This window comes from Conger conger, chromosome 7, assembly GCF_963514075.1.
Source record: "Conger conger chromosome 7, fConCon1.1, whole genome shotgun sequence".
Classification (NCBI taxonomy): Eukaryota; Metazoa; Chordata; class Actinopteri; order Anguilliformes; family Congridae; genus Conger; species Conger conger.
The window spans coordinates 42,576,029-42,591,525 of NC_083766.1; the positions used below are offsets into that span (position 1 = coordinate 42,576,029).

General features: G+C 40.8%; 1 protein-coding gene across 1 annotated transcript in view; it reads left to right on the forward strand.

The window, feature by feature from the left end:
• The first annotated feature begins 345 nt into the window (after nt 1-345).
• LOC133133291 (rab effector Noc2-like) overlaps nt 346-15,497 on the forward strand; it is an 83,735-nt gene continuing 68,583 nt past the window's right edge. The window contains exons 1-5 of the mRNA XM_061249398.1: nt 346-437; nt 3,766-3,820; nt 4,394-4,495; nt 4,910-5,053; nt 6,681-6,810. Of these exons, the coding sequence (XP_061105382.1) occupies nt 4,419-4,495; nt 4,910-5,053; nt 6,681-6,810 (351 nt within the window). The 5' untranslated portion in view covers nt 346-437; nt 3,766-3,820; nt 4,394-4,418. The remainder of the gene's footprint in view (nt 438-3,765; nt 3,821-4,393; nt 4,496-4,909; nt 5,054-6,680; nt 6,811-15,497) is intronic.

The following is a 15,497-nucleotide window of genomic DNA, read 5'->3' on the forward strand; positions in this document are numbered from 1 at the left end:
AGACTGGTGCCCTCAGGTGGTCGGGGAGAGCATTCCACAGACTGGGAGCGGCCGAGCAGAATGCCCGATCCCCCATTGTGCGGAGCTTGGTCCTGGGGGGTTTGAGGAGGTTGGTGGTTGCAGAGCGGAGGGTACGTCAGGAGGTCTGAGGGGTAAGGAATTCCTTGAGGTAGCGGGGGGCATTTCTGTGTATGCACTGGTGGGTGAGGAGGGAGACCTTGAACTCAATCCTAAGTGAGATGGGGAGCCAGTGAAGTGATTTGAGGATGGGGGTGATGTGATCATATTTGCGCACCCTCATCAGGATCCTAGCAGCGCTGTTTTGGACATACTGCAGTTTCTGGAGGCCGTTACTAGGAATCCCGATGAGGAGTGCATTACAGTAGTCAAGCCTGGAGGAGACAAAGGCGTGGACGAGCTTCTCTGCATCTGTCAGGGTGAGTGTGGGACGGAGTTTGGCAATGTTCCTAAGGTGATAGAAAGACGTTTTACACAGGTGTTTGATGTGAGTCTCGAAGGTGAGGCGACCACTGTTACGACCACAAGTCTCTGAAGTCAGCTGTTGCTCCTAGTTACATCTCAATTAGTTAAGCAATATGTACATGAATAATTCTACAGTTATAGTTGACTAATAATGTTACTAAAATACCACATTAATGGGAGTGTTTTCATGCAAAGAATAAAACTGTACATTACAATGGATGCATGTTGCACTTTATTGAACATGTATTCTAATTGCCGTTTAAATGATATTTATAAACTGATGATTTACCACTCTCTCTGTCGGCTGGAGCGATGTTTAACCACAGTTCTTTCTTTGTTTTGTTGGACACCATAGCCCTAAAACTGGAAAATAATGTTTCATTATTCAGCGCCACCTCCTCAAACAATATCTCTATTTGCTGTGAAGCTATGGGACCGCTTCTTTCTTTGTTTTTGTTTTTTCTGCCATAGCTTGTGTTGGTTTCGTGTTGGTGCGTTTTTATTGAAAACGTCAGCCAATCAGAGAAAATAGTGAATTATACCAGTAATGTGATGGTGCTTCTCGCAAATCAACTCTGATTGCTAAGTAATTTAAGGTACCTTGACAAAGATATTAAAATAATGTAAATAAAACATGACATGCAAAAGAAGGCATATTGTCAGGTGGCGTAGCGGGACGAGGTGTGATACCACAATCTGAGGTGTCCTTGCACCCATTTGGCAAAAATAATATATACGGTTGGATAATTCAGTTTGTATGTTTTTAATTATATTATTAAGTTCCCACCAGTCATGATAAATACAATATTTTAAAGTATTCCTGCAGTATTTTATTCATAACACTCTCTCATAATACTGTCAAGCAGTCGCTACATAGAGTGAATAATCGATCCTGGAGTCATTGATTAAGCAATCTCCTAAGGGATAGTTCAGAAAACACGCCTAGAAAAGTAAACAACTTTATTAAGGTATACCTTTCGAGTCTTCGTAAAACGCTGAGACACCGTTATTGGGAAACACTCCCCAGAGCATGAAGTACCTGTAGGATGATGGTCTTGTTGAGCTATAAAAGTACAGTATACATCAAGGTTTTGCCACCTGGGATGTGAAAACTTTGATGCTCAATATCTCTGAACTACACTAAGCGGAGATGGAACCTTATAATTCTAAGATCAGGAAATATAGGTGATTATCCGGGAAGGTCCATTCTTGGCACAAGGAGGGCAGAAGTGGCACATTAGCTGAAGCCGGGGTCAGGTTGTGGTGCTTGAGCTACAGCTCCAGGCCGGAGCCCCGAGAAGGGGGCAGAAACATTTATTCATTTATAGTGCACATTAAGTGGGCGGCACGGATGGTGCAGTGGGTAGCACTGCCGCCTCACAGCAAGGAGGTCCTGGGTTCGAATCCCCGTCGGCCGGGGCCTCTCTGTGCGGAGTTTGCATGTTCTCCCCGTGTCTGCGTGGGTTTCCTCCAGGTACTCCGGTTTCCTCCCACAGTCCAAAGACATGCACGTTAGGCTGATTGGAGAGTCTAAATTGCCCGTAGGTATGAGTGTGTGAGTGAATGGTGTGTGTGCCCTGCGATAGACTGGCGACCTGTCCAGGGTGTATTCCTGCCTTTCACCCAATGTATGCTGGGATAGGCTCCAGCCCCCCTGCGACCCTGATCAAGATAAGCAGGTTCAGATAATGGATGGATGGATGGATAGTGCACATTAATCAACATTTCAGTTTCCACATCAATGTAATTGTGCCAGAGTTAGCTAATTAGTGGGACGTGGTTAAATTGAAATAGAGAAGCCAGTCTGAAAGTGATGTTATGTTGTTGAAAGCAGGGCTTAGTGCCATGATATCATCATCAAAAGACTCATGGATAAATATAAATATGTTCGGTAATTCAGCTCAGCTATTGAATACTTACTTTTTTTTTTTACTCCTATTTACTTATTTACTCGTGCTTTTAACAACAAATGTATAGTTGTGAATTTAATAAAAAAACTGAAAGACCTCAACAACCACTTCTATTGGTTAATTTGATTTCAATAAAATGTCACTGATTGGCCATGCTGGGCCCTGACACTCCATACACAGCTTTGTGTTGTGGGGCCATATGTATCAAACATTTAAAGAATAACACTAAATAAACCACTTAAGAGCTTACTTAGGAGTGTAACCAAGCTCTGCTTAAAGTGGTCTTGAAATGTCCTCAAGAGTAATTCAAAGAGCAAGTTGCAGCAACATCATGGTCCTGCAGGTTCCTTCTGTATAACATCAGGAGGATTCAACCATACCTGACCACTTACACAGCTACTCAAGCATTCTATGGTAATCTCCCGAATCGATTACTGCAACTCCCTACTTGCAAGACTGCCGGCCTATGCCATCCAGCCGCTACTGCTCATCTAGAACGCTGTGGCCCAACTCATCTTCAACCTTCTGAAGTTTTCACCCTGCTGAAGTCACTCCACTAACTACCAGTTTCTGCTAGGATCAGATTCAAAATCTGGCCTATGCTACAGCCAACAAGATTGCCCCTCCCTACCTACAGGATATACTGTAATTCAGCTGTACACACCAGCTCGACCACTCTGCCCTGCTGCCACAGGCCGACTTGCTCATCCTGCCAGCTGCGTGAATGGCTCTAGCTTGTCCCGACTGCAGAGCTGTATGGAGTTTGTGTGGAGTGCCACTGAGATAATGTTACCTCATTATTATTAGCATACCTACCTACCTGGTTGCAGGAAAACTGAATGTGTGGGTTGTTTCATGGCACAAGCACACTTGTGGTCAAGGATTTTGAGAGAATGTATATGTGACAAGGCGAGTTAAACTCGCTGTTGTCCCTAATGGTGCAGTAATTGGGGTGGGGGGAGTGGCATCGGCAGGATCTCATCTTTTGAGCCAATCTCTTGGCTCCCTACCTTTTAAATGTTTTTCCTTTCTCTTCCTGTGATCTCTCTGATCTCGGACGACCTAAGGTGCGCAGCGGCTGGTGCGCGTGGTGTGTAGCCTATATTACACCTCTGTGCCTTGAATCTTCTTGGTGCGGCTTCTTAGAGGCGCACTTGTACTTTTCTATTTTCTTTATTTTCATGTATTGAAGCAACTGGTATAAGTAGGCTGTAGTTAGGTTATTCCTTGGACTTCTAGGACTTGTCTCTTGTTGTATGGTGGGCTCGGTGCTGATTGGTGGCGGGGTTAGTCAATAGGGGTACCCTCCTCACGTGTTAGTGTGTAAGTGTTAATGGCACCTGAATCACATATAGTATCACCTTGTTTGCAGTAAGGCTTGCTGTGAGAGAGCACTGGGTTGTAACTACACATTGGGAGCCCTGAAGGTGAGTATGCCCCATCCCATCAGCGTCGTCACCCACCATCCTTAACCTTTACATCAATCTACTTTATTCCTATTTATTCTGGTAAAATTGATGTTCAAAATAAATATATTTTTATACAAATATGTGCATTTGTCTTAACCTCATTATTGCCTTCCAGCATCAGAATTGATTTAATAAAGTAATTAACTTAGACCACGTCTTGTTATTATCAAACTGTAGAGGGGGCCTCTGTTATATTGTGTGACTGGGCGTTCTTTAGGTTGAACCTTACATTTATGCACCCGGTTACATATAGGTTTACACATTTTACATTTGTTACTTAGGATTTTGTGCAAAAGCAAGGGGAACAACTTAATAATTTTAGCATTTACAGCTACATTTTTTTTCCCTAAATTATGAAAATTAATTGAATTAAGAATACTAAGTGTCTTCCTTCATTTGAGCCATTTTTTCAACTATCTGTGGTGCTCAACTTTGGAGTTATAAAGCCTCAGAACAGGTGTGGGTTTCAGATTGGGAATCTGCCTGTTGTTGGAGTATGAGTGATTTTGCTAATGTTAGCAGGCTTTCCAGAATTCCTGGTGCCACACTTCAAGAGATGACCGAAGCAATGTTTGGGAATGGAACTGACCAGTGGGTCTGCCCGAATGACCGGCAACTAGCACTTAGAGCAAAGTAAGTACAGGCTCTTGTTGAGTAATATATTTTGGTAATTATAGCCAATTTAACCCAGTTTCTTGTTATGTTACCTTATCCTCTCATTTAGCATTTGCAATTAGCAATAGTTGGCATTGTGATAAGGTTCTGTAACCTTATCACAAATTATTGGAAAATACACAGCTGTCATCTTTGCCAGGGTTGGTTGAACACAGTATTAAACTGGGGCTGCAAATAATTGTGAATAAAGTTTGTCAATAACACACCATTTTTACTGTATTTTTTGTACATGTATATCAAGGGTGCCAATAATTGTCTCCAAAGACTGTATGTCTCCAAATGTACATCTTATAGATGTTTAGTCTGTGTGATATTTTGGGCCACATTTAAAAAATAGAGTAATGGCATTAATGTGCAATGTGTTCACTGTAGGCTGCAAACAGGCTGGTCTGTGCACACCTTTCGCACAGAGAGACAGCGGAGGAGTCGGGCATTGGACGAGCAGGAGCTGGACATCATCCTAGGAGTGATCCGCAGGGCAGAGCAGCTGGACCAGATGGAACAGTGTAGAATAGGGTATGCCAGCCTGGAGTGATGTACACACTGGCAGCAAGGCCTACATCTGGCATGACATCAACTGACAATCCTCCACTCTGGTTCCCCTATAGAGGTTAAAAAGATTTTTAAATTCTTGAGTTTCAATTAGCGCACTCTGAGTTGAGCTGGTCGATCATCTAGCAAACTTTTGATAACAATCCCCTGCTATGATGCAATACAGTGGCGATACTGTACTGTACTCCAGAATATTGCAGAACTGATTGCAGAAGGGCTCTACTTGGCAGTGTGAGGAAAGGAGAAAGAGCATTAAATAAAGAGGTAGGAAAAAAACTATTCATAGAGCTACTGAAATTTATTACAAATACAAATCATAAACTAGAATGGAAAGTACTTCATGTGCTGCTTATTATAGCAGATAATATAAAACTATATCACTTTCACTGTCTGATTATTGTCATGGTTTAAAATAGCTTCAGCATTGGCATATTATTTAATCAAGCCAGTTTATCAATCAGGCTCATTAAAATAAAAAAAATGTTTAATGAAAAGCAGGATATTTATCGCTTATGGATCAGGAAATATTTTTAAATTGACTTGCGCCATACAGGGGTTTCCCTAAGCATGTTGTTGCAGGAAGCCAAAACATGCCGTTACTTAAGTTTCCACTTTAGTCATTTTTGTTTCCACAACATGCTGGGACTAGTGATTTTAAGTACTATGGTAAAACCTCTTGTAGGCTACTGGTTGAGTACAAATCAATTAACCTATAACAATTAGGCTACCTAAGAAACTTTCACTCTTTGGGGGAAGTGAACTTACAGTATCTTCTACTTCTGCAAGTTTAATTTTTGTTCATTTGAAAGGATATTCAAACTGCCTCGGTAGCATGAATTGGTGTACTTAAGTGCATATCGTTAGCAATAACCTCATGATATTTTAATTCTGTATAGCAAACCTGCAATTGCAAACAGACATACTTTAGGCATGTATTCTCCAAAATGTCAAGTGTATGCGTGCGTGTATTACTTTTTGCAAATTCATCAGACCTAACAAATCCTACAAATCGCATGTTTAGCAATGAGAACTGAGCACCAAGCTTTCTGCACAAATCAATCACAGAAAAACAAATGTCAAATGCAAAATGCCTGATTTCTGCAGAATGATTGCACTCCTCTCATTTCTGCAATGTCTCACACCACCATGTTTAGCCTACAGTAGTATACACTAGCGTACTCACGGTGTGTCTCATTATGGATGTTCAGAAGCATAAGAGTGTGTCACTGGAGACAGGGGAAGTGGTGGGGGGCAATGATTTAATTCTGGTGATGAAATTTGGTTTTCAGTGCGTTTGCTTCCCCTAAAACTCACCCGTTTTCTTTCAATATCCATTCTTTATAACGTGTGATCTTTATGGAAATTATCCTCTGGATGCATATGGGTGAAGGTGAGAGAACAGTGCCATGTGTTAGTGCAGTACGGGTGCCTGCATGCATGCATGCATGTGCCTGTGTCCAAGGGTAGTGCTGTATGGGCATGCATACCTCGCTTCAGAATTGTGTCTTTAAAATGCATGCTTTGTAGAGATACCTTGAGCACTGTGTGGTTTTGTTTCTGTGTTAATTTACTTTGTTTCATTGCTTCCCAGGAGGCTAGTGGAGCGTCTGGAGAACATGAGGAAGAAAGCAGTAGGGAATGGCCTGTCCCAGTGTGTGCTGTGTGGAGAGCATCTGGGACTGCTGGGGTCTCCCTCTGTGTTCTGCCAGGACTGCCGCAAGGTACAAATGCTTTGCACACCTCTGCCGTCCAGCTCCAATCCCCTCAGTTTAACACCAAACTTCCTGTGTTGCTGTATCTTTGTCCTGGAGGCCACAGCTCCTGCAGGTTTTTTGCTCCAGTCCTTTTTCGTTGGCCAACTGTTTCATGTATAATCATTCCATCTCTATCACAGAAATTTACAAGTTCATTTAATTGTGTTAATTTTCATCCTTCTCCAGTTCTCAGGGCTATTTAAATACAATGAGGAAAGATCATCATTTGCAGCCCTCTAGAACCAGGGCTGAGGAGCCCTTAGGGCACATAGTTTATTTATAATAAATGGCATGTGAAATCAAGGGATGTGTTTGACTTGTAGATGGGGGTTGGCTATAATATAGTTTTCAATATACACTCACCGAGCACTTTATTAGGAACTTTACTCTTTAAAAAAAAAAAGTGTTCAGTAGGTCTACATTGCAAGGTTTGAGACTTGAGTCCATTTCTATGAAGACAGACTCGCACAACTCAATGCATGAAAAAGGTTTCCATGAAAAGATCTAGTCTGAAAGTGATCCTGTCGTGTCTAGGAAAAGACAGAATTCTAAGTCCAATCTCCAATTTGTCGAAAAACAACTTCACGAGGGAAAAGACACCATGGCAGCAAGCTCTTCAGGAAAATCAGACTTTATTAGACAAGTGCATAAAGCCAGATCAGTTCCGCAGAAAATGGACCTCGAATGTCATATTTACACCCATTTTATACACTGTTCTTATCTTAACTCCTCCTAAAACTCCTCCTAAAACTCCTCCTAAAACCTCCTAAAACTCCTCCCAAAACTCCTCATTGTGGCAAATCGCCCAAGGTCCTCATGCTCTGCCAACTATCTACAAAGTTCAGGACGCGATCTGCTTTCTAACAAACGCGTAATTTTGTATTTTTCTATGGTTTTTTATAAGCATACACGTCATTCAGTATTTTTCCACTTAGGTTACATATTGGTCACTGTGTACTTCTAGCACAAATTAGCAGTTAATCAGTTTGAAACTATACAGGTTACATATCACCCTTTAATATTTGATTAATGTTCTCTTCTAAGTGAGTAAGTGTGGTTTTTCAGCCTGATGCATTCTTTTGCTTTTTCTTTGCTCTCATTTCGACAGTTGACACTGTGGTTTCTTGCGTTTTCATAAGCTCAGCTGTAATGAAATGTTCTAGGTTCATTTGATTTGATAAGAAGCAGCATACATATGATATGATATGATATATATGATATATTGATTACAGGCCATATATATATATATATATATATATATATATATATATATTATAGACATGCATGTACATATATATATTATAGACATGCATATATATATATATATATATATATATATATACATATATACATATATACATTGATACACTTTTAGTATAAATCATCGAGCCCTGGAGGAACCAGCTTGCTCATTAAGGTTGAGTCTGATTGTTTATCTTGCTTTTAGGAGGGAAATTATGGGGGAGATCTTTTGTTCTGTGAATTTTCTCCTACATTCCCCCCTTTCGGGGTCAAAACCCAAATGTCTCCCTTGACCAATGCACCATACTAAGTTGGGTTCCTGCACACCCCCTGCTGCTATAGCAGTATCCAAATGCCTCAGACTCCTCAATATGACGGAGTCTCTGCAAAAGTGCATCTCGCGTAATTTGACCGGCTATGTATTATCCTAAATTACCCAACTTAAATTAAAATCAGCACACGCTTTTAATTTTGTTAACACGTTGATTCGTAGCACGAGGAATCGCCGTAGTCCATGTAACAGGTGGGCTCCTGGTATATCTTCCAATCAGAGGATGTGGTCTGCACATCACTCCACTGGTGAGCCAGCTTGCAATCCTCGTACTGGGTCCGCTGGGGCACTGTTGGTGCTGTTGCTCCCTGGACTGGTATCAGCGTCCGTATTCCCTCTGCTCCCCTCGTCTCCCTGGATTGTGTCCGCGGCCGCCGGAAACTGGAATCCCACTTCTGACACCATAAACGTACAGCAGTCCTTTCCAAACATTACACAGACACCCCCCTTTTCGGCCAACTACATCCATAGTTACCCACAATGGGGTGTTGGCTGTTTTAATCTTCACCCCTCGCTTGGCTCTATGTGTTACTTCAGAGGGACTCTAAGTTCACCAAGTTTACTTTTATTTTGACGTTGATTATCTACTCCAATTAGTATCAGATAAATGCCAGCTATCATAAATACTACCACTACCAGCATCATCAAAATTGCGCTGATTCTGCTGCCCTTTCCACTCATTGGTTTGCCCACCATTCCCTGGCCCTCCCTTCATTTGGTTCCCACCTATTTGTGGTCCCCCCCCTTGTATATTACCTTGCATGGCCACTGGGTGAGGGATGCCGGAGAGGTTGTAGACCACCGTTGGCTGGGGCGTCATCGAGCTGCTCCATGGTTCGAGCATGGGGGGTGCTTCAAAGTCTAAGAAACCATTGTCCATATTCTGTATTTTCACAGAAGCCACTTTTTTTTCGCCTCTTTCTCTTTATCCTGCTTTTTTGTTTCTTGCCTTTTTTTCTTTGGCTTTCAGCTCCTCCAGCTGCAACTGCAGTAGTTTTCTTTGATTGTCTTTTGCTTGATCTTCCAGCTTTTTGCCCTCTTTTTGCTGTCTCTCTACAGCGTGCACCACATGATCCACAAACTCTCTCTGTGTCATGGTGTTCAGTCCCACCCCACTCCTGGTGAAATTCTGGTGAATTATATTTGATTAATGTTCTCTTCTAAGTGAGCAAGTGTGGTTTTTCAGCCTGACGCATTCTTTTGCTTTTTCTTTGCTCTCATTTCGGCAGTTTACACTGTTTTTTCTTGCATTTTCATAAGCTCAGCTGTAATTAAATGTTCTAGGTTCATTTTATTTGATAACAAGCAGCATACATGTGATCTATTGATTACAGGCCATATATATACATATATATATTTATTTATTTATTTTGGTGAGCCGCTGGTTGAGAGAGCGAGAGAGAGTATAATTGGTGCACAAACAATGATTTTTATTTTCCCACACGTGCCTTCAGGGCACTCCTCAACTGTTCAGCACAGCTAGGTGCTTTCTTTTCAAAAAAATAAAATCAAAAGAAAAAAAGTCCAAAAAACCAAAAAGAAAAAAACGGGAAAAAATATCAGTGGCCAAAAAATTAGGGATGGTAGAAATCCGTTCGTCCATCTTTAGTCTGTTGTTCAATTCCTGCGGCGTCCCGGCCGCCTAGTTGTCCGCCTGGGATGCTCCGTTCTAGTTACAGAGAGGGAGAGATTAGCTGGGTTAGGCGGATGGTGATTTTCTCACGTGACTCCGCGATTTTGGAGGTTTCGTCCGCGGGGTTTCGTTTCGTGAAATGGGGCTCTCTCGTAGTCCGCCCAGGATAGTTCTGCTTCTTTTGCGGCATGCTTAGCTCGGGGGTTCAGTCGTAGGGTTCACTCACTCGGGCTCCCGGTAACCCTCCTCCGTCATGAGCCCCGCTTGGTGTTTGTGTTCTCCCTTTTAAATGGCGCCGCTCCCTTCCCCAAACTCGGCTCAGCTCTGCCTGTTCAATTAGAGAAGGTTAGTATTTTTCAGTCACATTCCTCACGTGTCTCGCTTCGGGGGTGCTGGCCTTGGTGCTGATACTCCTCCCGGCCTCTCCCCAAGGTGCCACTCTTAAATATGCCAGTGGAAAATATTTGGCGTTAATTAGTTTCCCTAGCTCTTGGCACCGATCGCAAGTCGGGCCACCACTATATATATATATATATATATATATATATATACATTGATACACGTTTAGCATAAATCATCGAGCCCTGGAGGAACCAGCTTGCTCATTAAGAGTCTGATTTTGACTTGTGATTGTTTATCATGCTTTTAGGAGGGAGATTAGGGGGGAGATCTTTTGTTCTGTGAATTTTCTCCTACAATCCTTTTGGAGGAAATAAAACATTTGGAAACATTTTACAGTAATGTATAAACAATTTTATAGGGTGCGACATTAGCTCAGGACATAAGCAGTCCTCAGTCAGAAAATTGCCAGTTCAATCACTCGCCCTGTGGTTGTCAAAGTGTCCCTAAGCAAGTCAACTACTCTTGAAACCGTACTTTGAAACAGGAAAAAAATTTCATTCCTTCACAATATGGATAATTAGAACTACAGTGTTGAATATTGCGAATAGGCAATTGCATAGCTGCTGACAGATTATTACATTAATAATGCTATGTTTATGACTTGATGAATGTTCTTTAAGAAACCGTAGGCCAGCTGACCGACCAGTTGGCTAATGACAGCAACACACATTCACAAAGGTAAATAACGGTAGATAAGGTAAATAATGTACAAAGGTAATGTAAATAATGGGCAAATTTTATAATAATCATCATAACGCAAACGCGCCGAAACAGTGGGGAAATTATTCTCCTATAGAACAAACTGCATCGACTCTGAAAACCATTGCATCAGTAATCCTATTAGTCTGCTCTGGCTTGTCGTTTAGAAGCCAAATTTAAAGGTACAATAGGTAAGATGTTTGTGTTAAAACATTGTTACAAGACCATTGTAAATTCCTATCTATGATTGAAAAAGGCTCACTGACATGTTGACTCACCCTCTGCCTGTGTTTAAAATCCTTCAATTTGGTTTTCAAAATATACAGTTGATGGCCCGACACTCTGTCCCGAAACATTGTATAACTACAATAATTTAAGCTCATTGGTTGAATTGGTTCTAATTGCCACAGCCAATGGTGTTTCAATTTACAGAGAAGGGTGAGGTATAAACAGTGTTGTGGTTTGAAGGTGTTTGTTGCTGCTATTCCTCTCTTGACCGTTAGAAGTCTGAAATTACCTATTGTACCTTTAAAGTGCATTTCAGTGTATGGGTTGGAACTGGGAAATAAATAACATGGAAGAAAACCATGAAAACGACAGGACTAATCAATTGGCAAGTAACACACTTTCTTCATATTAAATCATACATTCAGTTTATTAAATTTTACCACAAAGTAGCCTAGCCTACACTTATCAAAAAAGGTGATGGTGATACTGGATGGGAGGGCTAAAAACTAAAAGTCTAATACCTATCAATGACTCTCACTCCAGCAATTAATTTTAAAATATGCCATTTCGCAGCTCATTTTAACTTGTATCTGACGTGTACCAAGAGACCGCAGAAATATAATTCCAATATGAGTTTCCAATTTGCATTTTCTCCAACAAATATTTAAAATCTGTAATGCCTTGCCGTGTCTACTCCAGAAAGCAAACATGGGAAGCTGAAAAGCAAATTATGATTCAAGTTCGCTGTTAGCTAGCCAGTCCTTTCGTTCATACCAAGAAACAGAAAACCTACCTTTTGTCAATCGGTTACCAATTTGGGAGAAAAAGGGAAAAATTCTTAAAATGTTGCCATTCTTCTTATGATTGAGTATTATTATTGTTATTATAAGCTATTCAGCATGTCATTAGCTGTTCTACAGCCAGTATTTTCACAATTATTGATGCTTGAAAGAGGCATTGATGCCAAGCCTAGGTTAAAGTATATTTTCCAAAGAAAACACCGCCTGAGCGAATGTCACCTCATTGGTGCTGGTAGTATGTTGGTGTGGTGCCTCGGGGCCTGAACCAATTGCCATTATTGAAGGAACCTTCAATTCTGCTAACAGAAAATAAGGAGAATCTCTGTTCATCTGTCCATGAAATGAGGCGGAAGCATGATTTGGTTGTGCAGCAAAACAATGATCCAATACACAATAGCAAGTCCACATCTGACTGAATGACTGAAAAAATACAAAATGTTTTGGAGTAGCCAAATTTGGTTGCAATTATTGCTCCTAAAGTTGGTGAAACCAATTATTAGTTTGAGGGGGCAATTACTTTTAAACAGTGGTGATATGGGCGTTTGATACCTTTTTTCATTAAATGAGTGAAATGCTTTTGTGTTTACTCAGGTTCCATTTGCCTATATATATTTTTTTTGTAAAGACCTGAAACCATTCAGTGTGAGGAATATTACATTACATTACATCTGGCAGATGCTGTTATCCAGATTGACATACAGTTGATTAGACTAAGCAGGAGACAATCCTCCCCTGGAACAATGCAGGGTTAAGGGCCTTGCTCAAGGGCCCAACGGCTGTGCGGATCTTATTGTGGCTGCACCGGGGATTGAACCACCAACCTTGTGGGTCCTAGTCAAGTACCTGAACCACTACGCTACAGGCCACCCTGAATATGCAAAAATAAACTTTTTTCATGGCACTTGTACCTCAAGTAAAAAAATAAAATAAATGAAAAAAACTTTTAATTCATGGCACTGTTGTGTATTATTGGATCAATACCAGAGTCACTGCGTTAAATTGTAATCCAAATTGTGTGTATTGTTTCGGCTGGCATACAAATGTATCCTTAAAACTGAAACAGCCTATGGCCAGGCACTCACCACCCCCAAAATACCTTGTTAGTTCTTAGCTTGAAACAGAGAGCAGTATGAGAACATCCATGGGCAACTAATATCCCTGCTTTGCCAGGATCCACTCCATAACCACAAAGCCACCCTGCAATGTCATCATAAAAGTAAACAGGCCTGTTTCTGTGCCAGGAATACAGCTGCTGTGTTGCTGACAGATTCCCTGTTGCTATTGTTGCTGCCCTTATTGTATTTTCATGCAGGCTCAGGGAAACTGTTGGCTACTGCATTTAAATTTTCTCTGATTTGATTTAAATGCAGGTAAATGGGGGAGGTAAGGGGAAACTGGCCAAAAAATGAACACCTGCTTGCCTGGGCAGAGTGACAATAGCAGTTTACTACCCTCATCATGCTTTGGCCTGCTCTTTAGAAAGACTGACCCAGTGTCAGGCCAGTGCAAGAGAAATTCAATATTTAAGCAATAAGTCACAACCTGCAGTGAATTGTTGCTTTAATAAAACAGTGACCAGAAATGATATTCTCATACCTGCCAACTCTCCCGTATTTTAAAGCCTCCTATCTCCTGGCATCCTTTGTGCTTTTATTATTCCATTCATTCATATTTTATTTTAATTTAGAGTGGCAACATTATTTTAGTAAGCCAATTGAATATTATTCATTACTCATGTCATATGAAAAAACGCAACTGGATTAAACATTAAAATGCATGTTTCATTTGGTTAATCCTGATTAAATATAAATATTAATTCCATAAAACATGTAAACGATGTTTGCGATAAATAGAGTATAGTTTGTTGCATTCATGTCACATAGGAGAAAGCAGCACAATGGGAGGATTTCCCCTACTTGGTAGTGCAGCCTACTGTTCATGCTTTGCACATTGGTTGGGGTGTTATTTTGTGTATTTCATTGGGTCCATGAACACAGACACACAATGGGGAAATAATAAATAAAGATATTCTTGATCCGATATCTAGCCTAAATTATTGACACTGGTTAAACATGTAGCTTATCAGTTTGTCAGCTAATTGATGGGAGCTCCTGCAATTAGTAAATGGTACATGGTTGGAATTTATATAACGCCTTTATCCAAAGTGCTGTACAATTGATGCTTCTCATTTACCCATTCATACACACACTCACATACCAATGGCGTTCTGCTACTTGCATTCACTACTTAGTGTACTGTGTTGCAGTCACTACCTACACAGGTTTTACAGACAGGTCAGAATTATTGGAGCTGTTAGAAAGTACCCGTATTTGCTCCTTGGAATTACAACTTAATTGTTGATGTGAATGGTTTCTCCAAATCAGTGGACTTTAGGTCATGCTGATATGACGTTAATGCAACATTAGGGATTCCAGACAACAACATCTCTCCTATAGCTTGGTTTGCTCAGTAAAATAGATAGATAAATTTCATAAAATTACATTAAAGAAAAGCTGCCTGCGAAGTACACATTATCTGTGGGTGGCAGAGCTGAACCTGCTGCGTTCCAGGCTTCACTGAGGAAAGGAAAGTACCATGGGTGTGCACACAACTGGGCCAAACTCTGACCGTTACATCATTGGAAGTATTTCTCCCCTGTGCCAGTTAATAACCGTTAAAAATCGAACCCGCAAACAATGGTGCGTGAGAGAGCCCCCAGTATGAAACCTTTGAGGGGAGGGTAAAACAAAACAGACAACATAGTAACTAAAAATAACAATAAATGAAAAACATGAAAAAAAAAAATATATTTTGGAAAGAGTGACTTGTATAAACACTTCGACACACAGACCAATGGGCAGATAGAGAGGAGGTTGAACAGACAAACAGACAGGGTGGGTGGACAGGCCGGATTGTTGATTGGAGCCTTGAATGGATAGTGTGGAAAAAGGGAGAGAAGAGAAAAGAAAAGTAATAAAGAGAAAAGAAAAGTAATAATAATAAAAATAAAGATGGGGAATAAAATAAAATAAAAAGATAGCATGGTGAATATGAATAATACATTCTTAAATACAAAAAACAAACAAACAAAAAAGTAAAAGGAAAATATGCATGATTATGGATGGGCTGGATTGGGATGTGGTATTGCATGGAGAGTGTTTCTGGAGTATGTGAGTATATGTTGGTTAGTGTGGGGCTGGGGGATTAGTCCGTAGGCAAATTGAATGATTTTATGAAAGGACCCCAAATGTTTGCCAAGTGTGAGCTTTGGTGCTGGTGTGAGATTAGTTCCATGGATATGTGTTCTTTGAGAAGGTTT